The sequence below is a fragment of the Lissotriton vulgaris genome, chromosome 6 (assembly GCF_964263255.1).
Source record: "Lissotriton vulgaris chromosome 6, aLisVul1.2, whole genome shotgun sequence".
Classification (NCBI taxonomy): Eukaryota; Metazoa; Chordata; class Amphibia; order Caudata; family Salamandridae; genus Lissotriton; species Lissotriton vulgaris.
Window position 1 is genome coordinate 497,559,170 of NC_141694.1, and position 23,729 is coordinate 497,582,898.

The 23,729-nt window shown below is 45.1% G+C and overlaps 1 protein-coding gene across 2 annotated transcripts in view; it reads right to left on the reverse strand.

Moving 5' to 3' along the window:
- SLC17A5 (solute carrier family 17 member 5) overlaps nt 1–23,729 on the reverse strand; it is a 402,583-nt gene that overhangs the window by 207,569 nt on the left and 171,285 nt on the right. For both annotated transcript variants that reach the window (XM_086926504.1, XM_086926505.1), the window contains exon 5: nt 17,576–17,662. In XM_086926504.1, coding sequence (XP_086782630.1) covers nt 17,576–17,662 — 87 coding nt within the window. The remainder of the gene's footprint in view (nt 1–17,575; nt 17,663–23,729) is intronic.

The window sequence follows — 23,729 nt, forward strand, 5'->3', positions numbered from 1 at the left end:
TGGTGAAAGCATGCACTGACGGCTGGTGGTGTGTGCCTGGTGAAAGCGTGTACTGACGGCTGGTGGTGTGTGTGTGCCTGGTGAAAGCGTGCACTGACGGCTGGTAGTGTGTGACTGGTGGAAGTGTGCACTGACAGCTGGCGTTTGTGCCCGGTGAAAGCGTGCACTGACGACTGATGGTGTCTGTACCTGGTGAAAGTGTGCACTGACGGTGTGGTTGTGTGTGCCTGGTGAAAGTGTGCACTGATGGCTGGTGGTGTTTGTGCTTGGTGAAAGCGTGCACTGATGACTGATGGTGTCTGTGCCTGGTGAAAGTGTGCACGGACGGCTGATGGTGTGTGTGTGTGTGCGCCTGGTGAAAGCGTGCACTGACGTCTGGTGGTGTGTGCCTGGTGGAAGCGTGCACTGACGGCTGGTGTTGTTCGTGCCTGGTGAAAGTGTGCACTGACGGCTGGTGGTGATTGTGCTTGGTGAAAGCGCTCACTGATTGATGGGGTCTGTGCCTGGTGAGAGTGTGCACTGATAGCTGGTGGTGTGCCTGTGTGTCTGGTGAAAGCGTGCACTGATGGCTGGTGGTGTGTGTGCCTGGTGAAAGCGTGCACAGACGTCTGCAGAAGATACACTTGAAAATCATTGCTGTGCAGAACAGCTCCATCCAGTCATGAAAAGTTGCGCTCTCCACGGCCATGACTGCAGCAGTCCACACCCCAACATCAATTAGCAGTTTCAGCAACAAGTCACCGCAGATGCCTGAACTCCTCCTACTGAGCAAAAACATGCTCCTGCCCCAGCGTAGGTTTAGTTTATTGCAAGCTTTGGCTAAAGTGATTCGCAAACAAATGACTCCTTGTATGTTTGTAAAAAAAAATGTCATATGTCCAGCCGCGCAGGTCTTGTGCCGTCCGTACCCAAGTGTGCAGAACCTGTGAGGTCAGGTGGAATGGCACGAGCTCTACATTGGCACTGCAGAGGTGAGCGAGAGGGGCGCATGCACACTACGGCTGTCACTGAAGGAGCGAACTGAACTGTTCTGAGACTTGTTGCACGCGGGGAAAAACGGCTGGTCTCTCTGTGCCTATCGTGACATACTGAGAAACACTAAGTATCCGTGCAGAGATCGACCAGGCAGCGCTAGCTGGAGCACCAAATGGTTTGGGGTCATTATAGCGTCTCCACTGTGGGGCCAACTGAGGGCTGTGCCCCATCTGCATCCCCCTGAGCACCCAATCACAATACCTATTAAGCAAAGCAAATAATGTAAAAGAAAAAAAACACAGAGAAAGAACTTCATCTCCAGAGCTTCATCTAAGCCTGCAAGAGGAGCTCCCGACTCCTCCATTCGGCTGCTGACACAGAGGGCAGGATCCTCCTGGCTCACAACTTTCTGCCTCCTCCGGGATAGGGCAGGCACAGGCAGGAGGAAGAGCCTGGGAGGAGCGGCCTCGTCACTGGCAGGGGAGGAAAGCAGGCGCACTCGAGGCGGGTCAATCCGGGGACGCAGGCTTGCCACATGCAGAGTGCTGAGAAAAGCGCTTAGGCATTGAGGTAAATATAAATCGTTGCCTAGTCCGAATGGGGGGGGCATCTTGGGGAGGGAGTGAGTGAAAGCACGCGATGCATATCCCCGGTCCTGCGTGCGCATAGACAGGGAGGGGGAGAGAGGGAGCGAGCTGAGCCCTCGCAAAAGTGAAAGCATATATCCTGTCCTGCGTGCGGGTAGACAGGGAGGGAGGGGGACAGGGAGCGAGCTGAACCCTCGCGAAAGCGCGGCGGAGCGCGAGAGGAGACGGGCGCGTTCACCGCTCATGTCTGCTAAACCGCGCGTTCACACCCATTGTCTGCAATGGGTTATGACGCTCGTGCACATCTACTGTTCCACTTCGCAGCCTACACAGCAACAATAAGTCTCGCTTCGCGAGCAGCGCATAGCGCTGCATCACTAGGCGAGACCTAAAAAGGAAGTATGCCCCTTTCGTATGACACCTGGATCTAACCTGAGGTCAACTCAGTCACACAATTACCCCAAGCCATCATGCACTAAGACCAAACAGTGAGACGTAGGACAGTAACTCAGAGCGGACTCAACAAAATTGGAGTGAAGGGCTAGGTTTACTGCTTTTCGTAAACGGCATATGTCATATCAATTACTATAATGTGGTGAGGTACGGTGTTTCAAAGTTTAGCTGTGGCATAAGAAAAATATCTGCCACCTCATCCTGCACAGCTAATTCTGGGCACAACAACTACCTTACCTATGGCTGAGATTAGGGCACGCTCGGAAGAATGCCACTCAAATTTAGATCTGAACAATTTACGGGCCAGATTGCGTAAGGTCTTGTGAGTAATGCACACGACTTTGAACATAATTAGGAATGCCAAGAACCAGCTGAGCAGCAGCATTTTATAGTTTGCTGAGAGAGCCTTAATCAATTTTAAGATACAAGGCTTGGAGTAATCCAGCCAGGAAGAAACCAAGAAAAGAACAAAAATTTTGCATAAAGTAGTTGGAATGTAGTCCAATATATTCTTCACAAATCTACTGATTTTAAAGCATTAAGAAACAGTATGGCTGACTTGAAAGTCAAAGGCAATTTTATCACCACAAATCACCAATATTTTTAGCAGACCTAACTGGAGAAGGGATTGTGCCAAGAATCTCAGGCCACCAGGAATTTGTTCAGCTAGAGAGATGCCTGCCAAAGATTGTTCAGGTTTAATTTTAAACAGTAATACTTCATCCAGTTGTAATTTACCATATTCAGTTCCTGAAATGTATAGCCACCGAATAAATATCATCAGTAATTCTTACAATGATTTGCGTTTTGTCCGCATATGATGGCACACAAAAATCAAAAGACTGAATCAGCCAGGCAAGAGAATAGACATACAGATTAAACAAAGTGGGACCTAAAGACAAACCTTGTGGTACTTCACAGGGAAAGGAAAAGGTTTGGGAAGGAACTGTCCACAGATCACTAATTGGGCCCTATCCGTTAGAAAGGATCCTAATAATTTAAGCGCCTTACCTTTAATCTCCTATTTTTAAACAGGGGGTACCCTACATAACCCTTTGGTATCTGGGACATGGATATATCAAAAAAAGATAATGCCACAGGACAGATAACTGAAAAATAGGAAGAAGAGATACTTGAATTACCTCTTCCTACTCGTGTTTATCTTTAGAACAAATCTAACGATTTAGAAGGAATCACTGACCAAGGGGTTAACTAAGAAACAGACGTAGAATGATTTTAGAACACAACGTGTATATATAATATCAATATTTTTTCTTTTTCTCATATATTTATTTTTAGGGTAATGACTCACATGAACAGTATATTTACATGTATTTGTACAAACATTTATCACAATAGACATATATACACAAAATCAACATAAAAAAGATCAACGAATATACACTTCACTTATGTTCCCGTAGCCCTATCATTTCAGCAGTAAGCTCTATAAACACAATTCTCTACTGAGCATTCCTTATATCAAAGATCACTCGGTCAATCGAGCATTAAAGGTTCTGAGCTTCAGTCCTTATTTTTTCAAAAATGCTCCTAAATCTATACTAATATAATAAAGAGAGAGCCCAAACCTTTGAGGCGGGTAATCTCAGGAACCACAGCACCAATCACAACACCCAATACAGCGTTGGAAAGGGCAGTTGCAGCAGAAGGACATAGGCTATGCAGACGCCCACCATATACATTTAAAAGGTAAAAGAACCGTGCCAGCAAAGTAGTCCCTTGTGGGCGTGTCTGCGTTGTGCTGTGGGCGTGTGCTGGGGGCGTGTGGTACGTTCCGCCCTTCATGCCATGTCTCATATCGTGTGCTAATCCCACCCTGCTCCCTTTAAATACCCCTGCACCCCATAATCATAACCCACCCTTACTCCTTAAAATACCCCAACACCCTTAAACACTAACCCATCTTAACCCTATAAATATACCCTGTACCCCAAAAACTAAACCTATCCCTAAACCCTAAAAAAACCCCTGTACCCCAAAACCCAAACCTAGCCCTGAACCCTATAAATACCCATGTACCTAAAAACCCAAACCTACCCCTGAACCCTAAAAATACCCCTGTACCCCAAAACCCAAACCTACCCCTGAACCCTAAAATTCCCCTGTACCCCAAAACCCAAACCTGGCCCTGAACACTAAAAATACCCCTGTACCCCAAAACCCAAACCTAGCCCTGAACCCTTAAAATACCCCTGTACCCCAAAACCCAAACCTACCCCTGAACCCTAAAAATACCCCTATACCCCAAAACCCAAACCTAGCCCTGAACCCTAAAAATATCCCTGTACCCCAAAACCCATACCTATCCCGAAACCCTAAAACTACCCCTGTACCCCATAACCCAAAAGTTGCCGTTCTCGCCCCGTCCTTTTGGAACTCTCTACCTCTTCCTATTCGCTCCTCGGCATCCTACATGGAGTTTCGGGGGAAGCTGAAAACTTTTTTATTTCAACAAGCCTTTTCAACCTAAGTCATATCTGAGCTTGTAACTTGAAATTGAATTGACCCCACAGCGCCATGAAACCGTTCGGTATACGCGCGCTATACAAATACTTTAATTTCAAATTCAACTATATCTGAACCCTTAAAATACCCAAATACCCCAAAACATATACCTCAGTACCCCAAAACATATAAACCCTATACCCATACTTACCTTATCCAAACATTAAAAAAAACATGCTTTTACCATTCATGCATTTACAACTAATTTCGTTGTAAATGTATTTGTGGTAAAAGCATATAAAATGTAATGCCATGCGTTATAATGGCATTGCGGAGTCATGGTACTTTCGTAATGAAAGTATGCGGAGTGATGGTATGTGGAAAGAAAGTTGCGGAATAATGGGTGTTTACCCTCCCCCGGTAAGTACATTGGTGGCACGGCGGCCCACATCTCCAGCAAGATACTCATATTTTTTCACCACCCATTTGAACAAGCATTTACAATGCAACGGTCTCGCCTTTGCCAAAGTTAGAGCTATTGGCATTGTAAATGACAAAATGTTTATTTATGTGTTGGTTTTGAAAACAGATAAATAAATGGCTTTGTCATTTATAATGTCAATACCTTAATCTCGCTCAAACGTGAGACCTATTGCATTTGCACCCACAGAGAGCCCCCCCCCACACACACACACACACAGAGCCACACACACAGAGTCCAAAACACACACACACAGAGACCCACACACACAAGTCAAGAATTAGTGATTTGTAAGTTAATAATGAGAACCTGTAAACCGGTGTTACCATCTCTTAAATGACAATCTATGCCTGGAATGCAAATAAATGTTACTCAATTTGAACTGCAGTATAGTTCGCCGAGTGCCCGAAGAGATCGTGTTTAGCGCTCATTACAGGGCAAAGAACAGTGTGGGCACAGCAAGTGATGAGTTAGCTTCTATCACCGAAACGCTGCTGCTGAGGAATACATGAGGTGTGACCGTCTGCAGCCAAAGGGGAGGGGGGAACGGAGTGAAACCGGAGCAGCCACTACAGGAGTGCACTAACGCCCACCGTGCATCCCTTTCAAGGAGCACAAGAGCCCATGATTTCCCATAACTAACTGATCTACATACCAATTCAACCAATGTTTTCTGTAGTTTTATATAGGCCGAACGTGCAATGGGCATGTTCATTTGAGTGTACATCCCCTATTTTCCCAACATCAGTGCCCGTATTAAGGAGTGGGCAGGATCAGCGCTGCTGACCATAATAGTGAGCAGCACTACAGGTGTAAGTTCAACCCTTTACGGAGAGGGGAAATGCCACCTGTCGATAAAACCCATTATGCCAAGTTACCACAAGTGGCTATTTTTAACTATAGGTCGGTCAATATTGGTAAGGGATCAGTGCTTATGCCGATTTGTTGGAGCTTGTGGTCAAAACATGCATCAAACCACAGTGTTGAGCAGTAAAATGAACAATTAAAAACTGTGAATGCTCGCAACTTTTGTGAGCATGCTAGTGGTGTGAGTTGTTCATGGATTCATGCTGCACCGATTATCCAGTTGCCACAGTGAACATGGCGACGTGCCTTCGCTAATCAAACTGGCATGCTTGTGGCCTAATGGGTGAGCATGTCAAAGAGAGGGGCTCAGAAGCGATCGCCGCGCTCAAATTTGTAGCGACCATTTAGAATGTCCGCTGCAATGCGTGAGACTAAAACGGCCATGATTAGGCGATCAGGTAGCGCATCTAGGCATACGAAAAGGTATTTAAGTGAATCACGGGATCCAGTGCTGGAAGAGCTTCTAATTGGTATTTTGAGAAGGAGAGGGGATAGCACCCGTAGCACTCTATACCTACGTTGAAGTCTACAACATGCAGATAAGACTAGTAAGCATAGTACACCACCCGTGACCCGAGTGCATTACTTTAAAGAAGCTAAGACCAAACAAAAGGCTATGGACAATAGACCGGCATGGCATCTGCATGGACTGGATGGAAGATGCACATTAATAGGCACAAGCGGGAGAGACAACAGCATGCAGCAGTGAGATTGGTAGCACAACAAATGACCCGAGAGCACTTTTACGAGCGTTATAACAGGCAAAGTACAAGGAACTGAAAACTGGGCTGTATGGGTTGGACAGAAAACGTACAGTTCCAATCTCGATAGCCAATAGGAGAGTCCACATTCAGCAGTGCAATTGTTAAGGACTACAAATCACTGAGTACAGCATTTAAAAAACTCACATGCACTTTGCGACCACAAGCCTCTGTCAAGCATTGGTGTGGCCCAAGATAAGCTGGGGCTCCTTTCACTCATGTTGTTCACTGCATCTTTTGGGCTGGGCCTTGGGGTCACACGGTAAGCTGCCTGGATGTTTTTTTCTTTAGGTAGAGGGCAGTGTAGGTGTGCAGAAACTGAGTCAGAAAATGGGGTATTTTGAACCGTGTGGGGGGCATAGGCCTTGTTTATGCGTGGCACTTGTGCACATATTTGCTCATTGGATATGATTCAGACACACCAAACATTGTATTGTACTGTATTGGTATTTAACTAGAGCTTTTCAGTCCACATTTGAGGCCTAGGCGCTTTGAAACAACAAAAGAGGAGACATTATTTCATGAAAGTGCATTTGACTTTCTGAGACTCTGGAATAAATAAACCATTGACAAATACGTAACTTCAGCTCATCCCCACATATCATCCTTCATTGCAGCTCGCATGTAAATATTACGCTAATCTAGCCACACATAGATCAAGCAACGTTTACATAACTGTACACTGTTTTAAACATTTGCAATTGCTCATAAAAACTGCGTGCAGAACAGTTCTGTAATCGCAAGATATCCCTCTGACAAACTGCGGCCGCAATACCAACATTTGTTCGTAACAAAATGTCAACCTATTTTGTATTCAGAAGTCTACATTTTTTCGAGATTTACCAAACCAAACTTGGGCCAGATGATCCAAACGTGGCAAAAACCAAAAATAATTTGGCATCCTGCTATTTGAAACAAGGGAAATTCAAGCAAGCAGAAACATTATACAAAGAGATTCTAACTCGTGCACATGAAAGAGAGTTTGACTCTGTTGATGATGAAAACAAACCCATTTGGATGCATGCAGAAGAGAGAGAAGAATGCAAAGGAAAGCTGAAAGATGGCTCGTCATTTGGAGAGTATGGCGGCTGGTACAAAGCTTGCAATGTAGACAGTCCTCCTGTGACGACTACACTAAAGAACCTTGGGGCACTTTACAGACGTCAGGGAAAGTTTGAAGCTGCTGAAACATTAGAAGAGGCAGCGATGAGGTCTCGTAAGCAGGGTTTGGACAATGTTCACAAACAGAGAGTTGCTGATGTACTAAATGATCCTGAGAGCATAGAGAAAAGGCAAAGCCGTGAAAGCCTTGATGTTGTAAAGTACGAGAGTGGGCCAGACGGAGGGGAGGAAGTGAGTATGAGCGTAGAATGGAATGGGGATGGAACTGGATCATTAAAGCGCAGTGGTTCCTTTAGCAAACTCCGAGCTTCAATTAGACGCAGCAGTGAGAAGCTGAATAAGAAATTAAACTGAAGGGCAGAAGTTCACGTGACAGTGAGCCAAAGAATCCCGGGTAATTATCATTTGCTGCCTGCACTGATTACTGTCCAGTCAGTAGCTTAGAACTGCCATCGATCTGCCTGGAATCTAACAATGATCGGTCAACCATTACTATGTCATGCAAAAAATACAGTATTGGATTCAAAACAAAAACAAAAAAAACAACAAAAAAAGAAGTCTACATTTTTTCACATTTGTCAGCTGTTTAAAAATCGCTAGTCATTAATTTGTGAATGCTAAGCAGTGATTATGCTGTTCAGTATTTAGTGAGGCACAGTTCAGAAACACTGTTTGTGCAGCGTGTGGCCTCATTTTAATTAGGCGCAGTGCCCAAATAAGAGAAGAAAAAAACCGAGCACGCTTCTTTTGAGAAATGTTGCCTTCACATCATAATGGCGGAGATATTTAGAGACCCGTTATTAGAGCCTTGATATGTGTCGCTGGGTGTGTTTGTTTGTGTGAGTGTGTGTGTGTGCGAGTGCCTTCCTCGCGGTATACTTAAATCAGAGAGGGGCCCACCCCTCGTGTGCCTTCAACTCACCGCCGCAGCCCAGGAGTTTGTAGAGTCCCCGCCGGGCCGCCTGCGACGACCCGGAAGCGGTTGGGCAGCCGGCCAATCGCAGCGCGGCCCCAACCGGAAGTCCCGCCCCCATCGCGGCGCGAGAGGGAAGCCACTGTCCGAGGAGCCCCGAGGGCTCCTGATCGAGTCCCGGTCCCGAGATGGGGGACCGGGTGAAGAGCGGCCGGGCGCATGGGGAAGGCGGGGCTCTCATGTGGAGAGAGAGCCCCGCAAAGCGCTACCGCCGCCCGAGAGGCTGAACCGCCGCCGAGCACCGCCAGAACAGGTGAGTGTGGTGAGGGAGAGGAGGGGTGAGTGGGGGTGGGGGTGGGGTGTACGCGTGTGTGTCTGTTGGAGTGTGTCTGTGCGTGCGTGCGTCTGTCTGCGCATGTGTCTGTTTAAGGGGGGGTGCGTGTGTGTATGCAGTGTGTGTATGTGCGCATGCGTGCATGAGCCTTTCTTTAAGGGGGGGTGCGTGTGTGTGTGTGTATACAGTGTGTGTATGTGCGCATGCGTGCGTGAGCCTTTCTTTGCATGGGAATATAAGGCACGGCGACGTGCGCGCTCACGAGCTACAATCTCCGGCAGGAGAAGCTCGTGACAGTCTGCTGTCCACATTCCACCAAGAGTGATTGCATAAGTTGTCTCGCCCTAGACGCAAAAGCTTCACTTTTGCTTCGTCTAGGCGAGACCTAAAAATGCACAGGTCTCTCTCATTGATGGCCAGCACCAACATACACTTTTAGACACACCTCCCGCCACAAGTTCTAAAATTGCGAACTTTAGAGCTGGGGAGCTACGTTCGAATCTCGGCATCAGCTCAACATCCTGTGATTCCAGGCAAATCGCTTTGTCTCCCCATGCCTACCACAAATGAATATGTTCTTCTGTAATGTAAATTATGCTCATGCCATGTTGTCGAGTTCACGCTATATAATATTGCAAGGAAAAAAAAGTAGGGCAACTCCAGTTCACACACTACTGAACGCGCACTCTTAAGTGCATCAGCAGTGCACTGTGAATAGGAGCGTTTCACAGGCCTGTCACAGATAAGAAATGCTATCAAAACGAAATCCTACAAAACAATATACTACTGGCCGACAGCAATTCATCCCTGGACAATGTCAGGACGGGCTGCTAGTTTATTTATAAAATTAAATTTTTATGAGTGTCTTCCATTGTATTGTCGACGCGTTTCAGCCCTCAACATCCAGGCCTCATCAGGACTTGGGCTTCAGAGTAACCACTTTTGCAAAAACAACCTACAGCATCAAAAACACCTTATTTGTCTTCCATTGATTAGATCATCTACAAATGTACATCTAAATAAGCTATGGTCATTCAAATATTTACATGTATACTGGGAACCTATATACAAATATTTTCTAGACACTGAAGTGACTGCCAGATAGCCTAAACCATAGAGTGTCTCATAATCTTCTTATTGAAGTAAATATGAGGCATATCAAAACGTGACTTGCAGTCAAACACCGTATTCAGAAATGAAAAAGTGCACCCCGTGACAAGAATAGATTGAAAACCAGGAAACATACTCATCGGTATCCAATTCAAACCAACATAAATACCTGTAAATGTCCATCCAACTTACCATCAATGCCATGGAACTTTCGAGTAGCAAATCTTCCAAATCACATATGTGCAATTGCTTCTTCAATCGAGAAACTAAAGGTAGAAATATATATATATGCCTCTGCCACCAGCGCCGACTCAGTACTGTGCTCACATCTGAAACCTGTTTGAGTTGGGTCCAGGAGCTCATGTGTATCTATCAGTCACCAGTTACTGATTGACATATTTAAGTATCTTAGCAGGCATAGGAAAGAAGGGTACAATGTGATAGTTTCTGAAATCTTTGGGATCAAGATTAGATTTTATTTAATAAGAGAGATAATTATAGCTTTTTTCCCCACACCATTAGGAATACACCAGACTCCAAAATAAAGTTAAACATAATAGTTAGGTAATTGGCAACAATATCAGGGACAAGTTGCAGACTCTTAAGAGGACAGAAATACAAAGGTGATCCTGACAATGTTAATAATGAGGGCCTTAACTTGGGAAATGGAGAGAGAGGGGAAGTTGATAGGATGCTCCCATTGGGTGTCTCTGCAAAGCAAGTGACAAAGCCTGACTGGTCAAGATAATTTGTTAGAGAGAATTCAGATTAGATATCGCTTATATTGGTTTAAAAGAAAACTGTAAAATTGGTGCAGAAAGTCTGTGAGACCTCTATACAGATTGGACTATTGGGACAGGAAAGCATATAAACTACGTTGAAAAGCTCCTTTGATATATTTTTTGCATTACTGATTTTAAAAGTGCAATATTTCGATTTTTCCTCAATAGCCTGTTTAAATTAAAATCTTGAATTTTGCATGGTCATGAGGATCATAATGTAACCCCCATTTACACTCCTACTTACAATTTTCTTTTAGAAGCTTAAGGTTATCGGAAAACCAAGGAGCTGAATGGTTTGGCCCTATGGTGGTTGACAGTTTTTAGTGACACAACAGTAACAAAGCATTACTGAGCCACTCTGAGTACTCTACCACGGCTCAGTCAGCATCCTCATATAATGTGGGGGATCTTGCAGGTAGTGCCCTACTTACTTAAATTATAATCAGATATGTTTTTCCAGGCACATGTCTAAGCATTTGGCACAAGGCTCTACAATGGTCTGAACCTGGGCAATCGAAGAAAGAAGGAGACACCCAAAAGATCAGACCGACTGCACAGAAGTGCTTACCAGGCTTGAAGAAGTGGATTCTTTGTAAAATTACAATCAAGAGTATGACCAGATGCATAAGATGGAGAATCCACTGTTTGCATAAACCGAAACCAGTCATGGTGTCAGTAAACAAGACTTTGTTCCCTACAAGAGGGTGTTTCAAGATAAAAAGTAAAACCACCTAGTAAATTTCGACTTAAGGAGGAGAGGTTCTAAAAATTCCCAGATACAAGGCAATATATGCCTTTGGCCAGAGAGGATGGTAAATAAGCAGGCCTGAAAAAGTCATCAAAAAGGTATCATCAATTTTTAAACAATATGTGACGGCCTGGCATAATAAGGACATTAAGAACAAGTTACTTACCTTCGGTAACAATATATCTGTAAGAGACATAGATTAGTAATAGATTCCTTACCTTAGAATTATCCCCAGGTGTCAGACTGGATCCGGAGAATTTTTCGTCAGCAGTACTCCTGCGCCTTGAAATGTGGCGCCGGTCGGCTCCGCGTTCGTCTTTGGCGTCGTGGTCACCGGGATGATGTTGCGGTAGCTGCTTAGATGCTGCCCTCATGCACCGATTTCTTTTACACAACATTCCACGCCAGAAGCGCAGAGCCCTGCAAGACACTGACCACTGGGGCACAAAACTAGGGCCCTGAAAGGAATTCCATGACCCTATAAGTCAGTTCTCAGAACGGGGAGGAGGGATAGGGCGGTAAGGAATCTACAACTAATCTATGTCTCTTACAGATATATTGTTACCGAAGGTAAGTAACTTGGTCATCTGAAAGAGACAATTAGGTATAGATTCCTTACTTTAGAATAGATACCCCTGCAATACTAACCCCGGAGGTGGGTCTGCAAACCAAGTTCACACCAGAAAGTCCTGGAGAACAGTACGGCCAAAGACTCCCCAGACTTCGCAGTCCAGGCAGTAGTCTTTTGTGAACGTGTGCAGAGATGCCCATGTAGCTGCCTGACAGATGTCATTGAAGGGGAATCCACGTCCCATAGCAGTGGAACCTGCTGTCTCCCTGGTGGACTGAGCGCGCAGACCCCATGGAAGATCCTTCTTTGCCAAGGAGTAGCAGGCATTAATGCACAAAACGACCCACCTTGAGATGGTCTGTCTGTGCACAGCCCGACCTTTTTGGCGCCCACGTAGCCAACAAAGAGCTGGTCATCCACCCAGAATTGCTTGGTGCGATCCAAACAAAATGAAAGCGCATGTTTTAGATCTAGACGGTGGAGCCTCTCTTCCTCCTTAGAAGGATGGAGAGGCAAAGAGAAGGTGGGCAAAGTGATGGTTTGACCAATGTGGAAAGTAACCACTCTGGGAAGAAAAGAGGGTCGAGTTTGAAGGACAAACTTGTCCGGATGAACAGCCAGAAAATGAGGTTTTGATGAAAGTGCCTGGAGCTCACTCACCCTACGAGCAGAGCAGAGGTGATGGCAAACAGAAAGGCTATCTTTAAAGTGAGAATTCTGAGAGGACAGTTATGTAGCGGCTCAAAGGGAGCGCACATAAGATAAGTAAGACCCAAGTTCAAGTCTCACTGAGGCATTATGAAGGTAGCAGGCGGAAAAATAGTAGTAATGCCCTTAAGCAAGCGATTTACAACAGGGGACTTGAAAAGAGAAGGCTGATCAGGAAGCTTAAGAAAGGTTGAAATGGCTGAGAGATAGCCCTTAAGAGCGTCCTGAGCAGAGCCCTGCAGGCCAAAGAAAGGAGGAACAAGAGGACCTCAGAAAGAGGGGCAGAAAGGAGATCCACAGCATTTGCTACTCACCATGCCACAAATCTGTTCCATCTGCAGGAGTATACCGTCTTAGTGAAGGGACGCCTGGCTCCCAAGATAGCATCACAGACCTCGGGAGGAAGGTCGAAGGCTGTCAACTGTTGCCGCTCAATCTCCACGCAAGGAGGTGGAGGCTGGACAGGTGGAGGACCGTTCCCTGCTGCTGCAACAGAAGATCCTTCTGAAGAGGCAGTCTGATCGGAGGACCGATGGCCATGTGTAACAGCTCGGGATACCAGACTCTTCGTGCCCAATCCGGAGTCACAAGAATGACTTGGGACCAGTGTTGCTTAATCTTATTCAGCACTCTGGAAATAAGTGGTGTAGGCATATAGAAAACTGCAACTCCACTCATGACGAAAAGAGTCGCCTAGCGAGTGCCGCCTTGGAAATTCCAACGCGCAGAATTGCTGACATTACGCATTCTCTTCGGTGGCGAATAGATCTAACCAAGGCACTTCCCCCTGCTGAAAGGGACCTTGCACCACCTCCGAGTGAAGATGCCATTTGTGATCCTACATGCACCTGCGGATCAGTTTGTCCGCCCTTGGGTTCAGTGTACCTGCCAGGTGTTGAACCACCAGGGATAAGTCCTGATGTTCCAGCCATGTCCAGAGATGGAGAGCCTCTTGACAAAGGGTCCACAACCCCACCCTGCCCTGCTTGTTGCAGTACCACATGGCGGTGGTGTTGTCCGTGAAACATGCACTACTCTTCCCCAGACAGAGAAAAGGAATGCTTTTAGTGCAAGACGGATCACCCGGATCTCCAGAAGGTTGATGAGGAGCCCCGACTCAGCCGAAGACCAGAGGCCTCTGATCTATGCCTCTCCCAATGTGGCCGCCCCACCCCAGAAGTGATGCATCCGTCACCACAGTAAACTCTGGCTGGGGAAGGGAGAGGATCTGCCGTTGACCCAATCCTGGTTTGTTAGCCACCACTGCAATTGTCGTGCAGTGCCTCCGATATCTGAACGCAATCGGACAGATTCCCCTAATGCTGTGCCCACTGGAACTTCAGAGCCCGCATATGCCACCTGGCATGATCTACCAGCAGGATGCAGGAGGCCAAGAGGCCCAGCAGCCTCAGGGTCATCCTGACCGAAACACGGGACGGAGGTTGAAAATAATCGAAATTGAAGCCCGAATATCCCAGACACGCTGCTCGGGAGGATAAGCCCGAAACTGCATCATGTCCAGAACCACTTGGATGAAAAGGAGCTTCTGAGAGGGACTCAGATGTGACTTTGGCATGTTTATAGTGAACACCAGCGAGTGCAGGAGGTCCGTCGTAGTCTGGAGGAAGGAGACGACTGCCTGGTGCGAGCCCGCCATCAACAGCCAGTTGTCGAGATAGGGGAAGACTGGAACCCCTGATCTGTGCCGATGAGCTGCGAACACCACTACCACTTTCCTGAACACCCGAGGCGAACTGGTAAAGCCAAAGGAGAGCACAGTAAACTAAAAGTGCTCATGGCCTACCGTAAACCGCAGGTAATGCTGGTGGGCCAGGAGGACGGGGATGTGAAAGTTAGCGTCCTGCAAGTGAAACGCTACCATCCAGTCTCCGAGGGCAGACAGGACCTGAGCTAGCGTCAACATTTTGTACTTCTCCTTCCGGAGGAAGCGTTTCACGTTCCTGAGATCCAAGTTAGGACGCAGGCATTTGTCATTCTTGGGCACCAGAAAGTAGTGCGAATAGCAACCACAACCTACTTCTGGGGCAGGAACTTGCTCAATAGCTCCTTGGCCAAGAGAGCCTCAACTTCCTGCTGGAGAAGGTCCAAATGATCCTCCGACATGCGATGGTACGGAGGTGGCATGGATGGAGGGGTAGTCTCGAAGGAGAAAGAGTAGCCCCTTCGGACTATCTGCAAAACCCATCTGTCCAACCTGATTGTGCGCCAGTGGGGGAGGTAATGGCGAATCCTGCGCCCACTGGCGATTGGTGGCCATGAAAGGTCAGACTAGGTTTGGAATAAAATCTGTGACGGTTGAAAGGGCAGTAATTAAATTACTCATCACCGAATCTGTATTGAATTCTATTGGAGGAGCCACGAGATTAATCAACTTGCTACTGCACATCGGTCCTCTGATCTCTGTATCCTTGGTTACACCTATAGTTCCATTGGCTATTTGAATCCTGGAATACTCATTCTGGACACCACTGAAATTACCCAGATTTTAACCAAGAAGACATCTATGTATGGAACCCTTGTGTGCTAACTATGTCCCCAGAATTACTGCCCTGAAGAGACCCCGATCACAAGAGGGTCGAAACGTCGTCTAGTAGAAAGAGAGAGCCTTAGAAAAACAAAATACAATTAACTATATTATAATTGTTAAGAGGGCCTCTTTGTCATTTATACTACTGTTAGGTTATGTTCACTTCACTTGAGGTTCACAAAATCACAGAGAAATTGTATATAGTGTAAATACTTAGTGTAACTTTTTTTGCTATGACGTTTTGGGTACTTCTGAATATTGTGATTGCAAAATAAATTATACTAATTTCGGCTGAAGTGAGTACGGCTTTGATAAACTGTCTTGTGGGCTTCTAAATCAAAAATCTAGGCAATATTGATTGACTGAATTGGATTAAGGTCCTACTTTATATGTTTTTTCTTGTCTTTGATTAATTTACGCAAGTCATACCTTCCTTGCAGAAATTATATTCTTTAGGTAAAGGAGTTCCTCATGAACACAGTTTTTGCTTATTAGCAACACCCAGTTGCCGCTTTGTCCAAATCCCTCAATTCTTTAAATATGGTGTCTTTTATGAGGACATGAAGAGGCTATCCATAAGCTTCTGCTCCAAGACTGAGAGCGACCAACGGTCAAACTGATTTGCATATGGCCATTTCTGAACAGTGGTAGTGGAGTGAGCTAAAGAATGATGATGGATTAAACCCAGATCAGTTGACTGGGGGTGAGTGTTTGATTTGCTCAAACGCTCCGTCCATCTTCCCCTTTGGTATCGCTTTGTTCGCCCTAAATTGGCAGGGTATGTATGCCCTGACGTGGGTCCCTTACTCACTTTGCCACTGGATTGAAGCTAGCTGGCTGATGACGGCTGATTAGCCAGAAACCGGTCCCAGGATGCTTGTTTTCAGTCCAGGGAAGACATGGCTTGGCAGTTTGGGCTGGACTGTTCCCATGAGGCACAGGGTCAGACTGATTTGCATATGGCCATGTCTGAACTGGGGTGGGGGAGTGAGCTAAAGAATGATGATGGATTAAACCCAGATCAGTTGACTTGGGGCGAGTGTTTGATATGGTCAAACGCTCCGTCCATCATCCCCTTTGGTATCACTTTGTTCGCCCCAAGTTGCCAGGGTATGCCCAGACGTGGGTCCCTTGCTCACTTTGCCACTGGATTCATGCTAGCCTGGCTGATGACAGCTGATTAGCCAGAAACCGGTACAGGATGCTTGTTTCCGGTCCAGGGAAGACATGGCTTGGCAGTTTGGGCTGGACTGTTCCCATTTGGCACAGGGTCAGACTGATTTGCATATGGCCATGTCTGAACTGGGGTGGGGGAGTGAGCTAAAGAATGATGATGGATTAAACCCAGATCAGTTGACTGGGGGTGAGTGTTTGATTTGCTCAAACGGTCCGTCCATCATCTTCTTTGGTATAGCTTTGTAGGAAAGCACGTCATAGGTCATGAAAGAATCATTCAAGAAAATAGTTTTCGCAGACTAGATAAAGCAGCCAGTGTAACACCACAAGTAAAAAGTCCGGTCCTTATGAGAGGTTACAAATGCAGACAAGGCAGTACCAAGAATGGAATACTAAGCCTATTTATCAATCAAAAGCAATGATTTTGAAAGGACAGTAACAGGAGCCAATTGAAAAGATGGGCATGAAATGGGCCTAGCTTCAATTCTATCCATCAATACAGCATGCAGAGCAAAGCATGCGCTGCTCAGGCTCGACCTAAAATGTACAGCAGAAGGGGCAGGGGAGATATGTGTTATAGTATGTCTCAATAGAAAAATTAGACCCACTTTATGGGAGAGATCTTTGATCCCTAAGCATGGAAATCCCTCCAACAGAGACATCTCACTAAATAACTACTGGGAAAGAGAGGACTAGATGAGAGGGTAATGTATGTTTGAATTTTGGTACTTCTGAAATTGTTTTAAACGTGCTAAAATTCTGAAATGTCTCAGTATTTATTACACACAGTAAAATGAACAATCATATTCCTATTTCTCCATACGAAATTTCTCTATCATGTACTTCATGATATCATGTAATACACATCAGCGCCATGAAACAGTTTGGTGTAAGCGCGCTTAATAAATGCTTTTAACATAACATTAACATAACATAACATTAAGATATAGAAGAAACATCACTGCAAACTTACCAAATATGTAAAACACGTAGATCCAATCCATGTGGTAGCAAATTAAACCAGATAATGGAAGGGAAACAACAGTTCCCAACTGTGCACCTTGGAAACAAACAAAATAGGTAAATCAGGCTGATTATTTAGTGAACTGCAAGCAGGGTGAGAGTTGGTGCAAAGGATGAAAGTTTGTTTTAAAATGACTCCAAAACACAAATTATAGAAGTTAGATGTAAGCATCTGATCGCACAGGAATCCTGTCCCACACTTCTGATCAATTGAAGTGGTAACCAAAGTATATTAAAACACAGTACATGACAGTAAAAACGGAAAGTAAGAGAGTTATGGTGGGTAAGTAGTGATGGAAGAGGAGGCAGTCAGTGGGTAGTGAAAAAGTGCAAATTTAAAATTCGAGACAAAATAAAGAAACACGTTTTTCTGTATTTGACAATTAATTTACTACAATAGTAGCCTTTTTAAAGCATTTGCACTGCGTTTTAGGGTATATTTCACAAACATATTTCAGCACTAACTCCCCCCTCTACATAAAAACATTTTTTGTGAAATTAAATTAAATTAAAAAAAAAAACATCACTTTGGCAGGGTTTGGTCTAAAATGACCACCTCGTCGAAAGTCTCTCTTTAGAGTCATTTATTTTAAATGGACAGTTGGCAGACTGTACATGTAGCAGATTCATAAAGTAAAGCTTGTTTACAGCCATCTCAGTGAACCACATGCTGCAAAATAAGGGTTGGACTACTGAATGGTGAAAAGGCATTCTGTGGAGGCCGCAATCGATTTTTCAGTGAGCCACACAAGCACCTTGCTGTCAGTGGAGCATGCTTCGGCCCTGTCTGTTACAAAGCGTGCAGTAGTCTCTCAGTATGGAACTGTGGTTTTCACTTTCTGCCCATCAATCTCGTCCATGTACATTATTCGTGAAGCAACACCACTAGCACTAAGAAAATAATTACTATTACAACTTTATAGGTGTGAAAGACATGTATATCTAAACAGTAGTTCATTTTTAAATAAAGGAATAAGATTCACAATTTTTAAATATTAAATCTAGTATCATCTGTATAGTCATACCTACCTTTTGTGCTCTTTAGCTGACTTTTGCTTTTCCTCCTAGTAAACCATTTGGATTCATGTCATGGTGGATTCCTGAATGTGGTGTTTACGTTTTAATATATTTCAAAATTTTTCTCCTGACCACTACCTTTTATATTTTGAGACTTAAACATTGCATTATCTACGAAAGTTGAACAAATACAAAACCCTATATGGAGGCATCACTCTGGGAATCTACTTCCTCTAGCGTGAAATCTAAGCCTGGCAGGATGAAGAACAATCTGGACCCTGATTGAGTGTGATCAGAGAGACCAAAGAGAACGCAGTACTAATTAAAGTGATATTATTTCTCAACACATGCATATAGCTACTTTGAATATTGGTGTTAACAGTTACAGAACTACGTTCAATTCCCACTAAGGTATTACAGAAGGTTTAGATGGAAAAACATGTTGCAAACCTATCACAAATCTCAAAAAGTAATTCAAATAGGGAAGGCTGATCTGGCAACTGTAAAAAACGGTTAAAGACCTGACAAAAACACCCATAATAGTGTCAAAAGTTAGTCCTTGCTACGCCAGGGGTAAAACAAACACCAAATGTCAGACCAGTTTGCTTGTAGGAGGTCAATTCATCAGGTCCCACACCAAGTCACAAATTTGTCCCAATGATTGACAAACACCAATTTTGTAGCTTGACACCTCACCGTCAGAATGATATCAATAACTTCAGGAGAAAGGTCACAAGAGATCATCGGCTACCACTCAATCTCCAGACAAAGATCAAATTGTGTGAGCCCAGGTGGAAGGTCCTGCCCTGCCGCTGCAATGGAAGATCTTCCGGAAGCAGGAGCTCGATCAGAGGACAGTTGCTCATGGCCATGAGTTCCAGAAACCACACTCTTCTATCTCAATCTGGTGCCACTAGAAAGACTTGGGACCGGTAGTTCCAAATCTTTTTCAGAACGCTGGGTGGGAAGAGGCAGAGGCAGGAAGGCATACAGGATTCTCGGAGAATGCACCTCCGAGAAAAAAACATTCTTGGGAACTTTAAAATGCCAAAGTGCTGATGTTGAGCGTTCTCGGTGGTGGTGAAAAGACTGAGCCAGGGTTCTCGTCAGTAATGGAAGACCCCAAGAGCCACCTCCGGATGTAACTGCAACTCGTGGTCCGCTAAACATAGGTGACTGAGTTGTTCATTCTGGCGTTTAGAGGCTCCTTCACCACCAGCGAAATTCCCCGTCAGTCCAGCAACTTCCAGAGGCGCAGAACTTTGTGGCACAGGACCCAAGACTGAATCTTACTTGTTGCAGTACCACAATACAGAAGTGTTGTCCATAAGTCCCAGCATGATCCTTGCTCTGATGGCGGGAATGAATGCTTTCAGCGCCAATCGAAAAGCCCTTAATTACAACATACTGATGTGGAGTTGATTCTCCTTCGGAGACCAGAGGTCGCAGATCTTGTCACGAGCCCAAGGTAAATGGACCATCTACATACGTGTGATAACTAGCCCAGCAGGAGCAATGCAACGGAATGTCTCTTTCACTCCCACTGATGCTCAACTGATGGAGTAACAAACCGGTCTCTCTGGAAGAACACCGAAAGGATTAGGGGAAAGGGACAAAATAAGAAACAGCCAACCACTGCTGTCATGGCAAGCAGGACTTGAGTTGATCATACAGTGTGCCTCTTTCACTGGAGAGGACTTCTGATCTTGTGAGTATGTGTAAGGTTACACTATGCGTCACCATGTAAAACACTACAGATTATTTTAATAGAGCTGTACATTGCCCTACCCTCAATAAAATACATTCGTACCTTTACTTGTATACCCTGGCAGCCTTTGCTATTTAATAGGTTGCTGCTAGAAGTGCAAATCACCAACAAACTCTCTAAACCAAATTGTGCAGACTGGTGCAAAAAGCGCAAGTCACCGAATAATATTCTCTACGGTCCTTAGGACTGTCGTTGTCAGTACTGATACTTTTTTTCAGAGTCCTAAGCATTCCAGCTTGGCTCTGCATTCACCTCCTGAACCCACTAAGACAATGGGTTGAAAACAAGACGTGCTACGAGTTAAAATGTGCAAGCACCCAACTGTACAGGACCAGTCTTTAAATTATTGCCATTCATGCGCATGCTAATGCAGGTAAGTTGCAATTAACTTGTTTTTATCTTGCCTTTTTGTCTTCACATGAACTGCTGCTAGTCTATGCAGCCAGCAGGATAACCGGGGAACTCCGGCGAAGCTGAAGACCAGGAGAATCTGTCGACGTTGCTGCATGTAAGGAAAAACAGTCCTCGCAGGAAGTGTTCCGATTGCCTTGTAAGGGTGTGGTCCAAAGGAAGGGGTATTTTTTACCTTCTGGATCTAAAATAGCCGGCGAGACTTTCCAAATCTTGCACAACTGTTTCCAGAATGTTCCAACATTGGGGGCCTGTGGCTCTATTGAAGTCTATGCAGCATTGAGTCATATGCAGTTGGGTAAGGTCCCAGCAGTTGAGTGCACTTCACTGAATAGGTATGCAGGCCTCTGGTGATCACTGCATGCCTCGTATGACTCAGTAACCCATTGTACTGCTGAAAGTATTGATGCCCACCCTCCCAACCTGGCCTTTGGATCATGTACATGATAGGAAGAAGACAAACGCTGGCCTACGATGTGAGTGACCATGACAGATCTCAACCTCTCCCAGAGGGCCTCTTTAAACCAGTAAGGATGCATTTGTGTATGCTGGCAGCTTCGCTGAGGTAAGGAGAGGAGTCTGCCACCAACACACCTGCGATCCAATAGCCACCACTGCTGGTCTTCTGCAATCACCTTTGAAATCTGAACACAATTCAACATATCCTTTTGATGTTGTGCCCAATGGAATTAGAGGTCCCACTGTGGTGTTGGCACATGCCACCTAGTATGTTCGGCCAGCAGGATTCAGGACACCAACAATCCCAGGAGTATCTGTGTTGTTCGCACTGAGATCCAGGACAGAGGCTGAAACATCAGGAGCATAGCTCAAATATTCTGGACTCTCCACTCTGGAGGAATTCCATAAAATCATGCCATATCCAGAATAGCTCTGATGAACAGGAGTGTCTACAAAGAAGTCGGCTGTTACTTCGACACACTGATAGTGAACCTGAACAATGTTAAGAGGTTTGCCATCGTCTGGAAATGGTTGACGACTGCATGGAACAAGCCTGCTTTCAGCAGCCAGTTTTAAGTTAGGGAAGACTCATACACAGACCTTTGATGCTGAGCAGCAACCACTGCCATGACTTTTGTGAACACCCAAGGGTCTCTGATGAGGCCAAAAGGGAGCAATGCAAAAGGAAAGTTCTCCTGCCCACTGTGAACCATAGGTAGCGCCTGTAGGCCAGCAGAATGGATATGGAAAAAAGTATCCTGCAGGTACAACACCACAATCTAGTCTCTGGGGTCTGGGACAGACAGGACCTGGGACAGTGTGGGCATCTTGAATTTGTACTTCAGCAGGAAGGCGTTGAGAGGGTGAAGATCTAAAACAGTACAAAGACCTCCATACTTCTTCAGCACCAGGAAGTAGCGGGATAAATAATGAGTTCCCATTTCATGCGCCAGACCCTTTCTAGAGCCCCTTTTACCAATAGGGCCTACACTTCCTGCTGTAAGATGAACAGATGGTCCACCGTCAGCGACCCTGATGGGGGTGGAAGGTGAAGCGGGGTAGAAGACAATAAGAGAGCATATCTCTGATGTACAATTTGCAGGAGCCATTTGTTTGAAGAGATGGCCTACCACCCTTGGAGAAAATACTGGATCTTGCCCTGACATGGTGGCTCTATACCAGCAAGTACAAACTGTAGCAGTTTTGCATTTGCGAATGCTGGAGGGACAGAGTACTGAACGGCACGCTGTCCTGCTGTCCAGGGGTTATCCTTGGAAGCCATGGCCTTGGCCATAAAAGGGCTGAAAGGCTTGCTGGGGTGGTGGGGGATCTGGCACTGGTAAAATTGAAAATCCCAACTGTAGACACGGAGAGGGCAAGATTGTTGGTTGATTGGTCTAGTTGGGGTGGGGGCAGAAAGGCCCAAGGAACGTGCAGTGGACCTACTCTCCTAAGACAATTTCAGGGCAAAATCTAATTTCTCGCCAAAGAGGCGAGAGCCATCAAACTGCATATACATCAGAGATGCTTTGACATTTCAGGAGAAGCCCGTAAAACTCATCAACTGCCACATCGGTGCCCAATGTTCGAACTAAGCAGCCGGTCTCATGTCCAGATCAGAACGTATGAAACATTTTGCAGCGTTGCAACCATTCTGAATAGCTTGAGTAAGGCATGCCTGAAGTCCGTATGGGACAGCCGGTAAAACTAGTGCCAAAATGCTCTAAAGGTCATGGGAGTAGAGGTCTAGAACAATTAGTAGTTGGAGAGGCACTCCTGTTTTAAACAAATTTCACATTCAATAATCAATATTATGATATTAATAAACCACGCGTGCTGTGGAGGAAGACGCAATGTCCATACTGCGCCTGTAAACTAAACCATGAAAGAATCAAGCGAAAACCGCCTGCCCTCTAGGCACTGTTGCGTTTCCAAAATTGGATACTAAATTAATACATCCGTCTGAATATTTAAACTGATCAACATACATGTAATTAGTGAAACAACATAAACTATTTGAGTTTCCAAAAAAATATATTTACTGTCATATCAGTTTTATCAAGCATATATTACAATGCATATAATTTGAGAACATAAGTTCATAGTTGAAAAAAATACATGTGATGTTTTACAACACATCAATATTGTGTTTATTTATCTAACAAGTTTTTACCCTGCCCAATGCATTTCGGGCCGCTTGGCCCTTCTTCAGGGGCGATGCCTGAAATGACAGAAAAAACAAATAAAGCTTTATAACTTAAGTGCACAAGGTTATTCAACCACAAAGTTCATAGATTGCCACACTGATACATTCCTTTAATGAGTTCTAAAAAAAGATTCCTAATGAATCAAGTATATCCTCTAAACTGAACAGTTATGTACTGTGTACTCACTTGTTTGAATGAGAAAGAAAATGGCGCGATGATTTAACCAGAAAAGGAGGAACGTG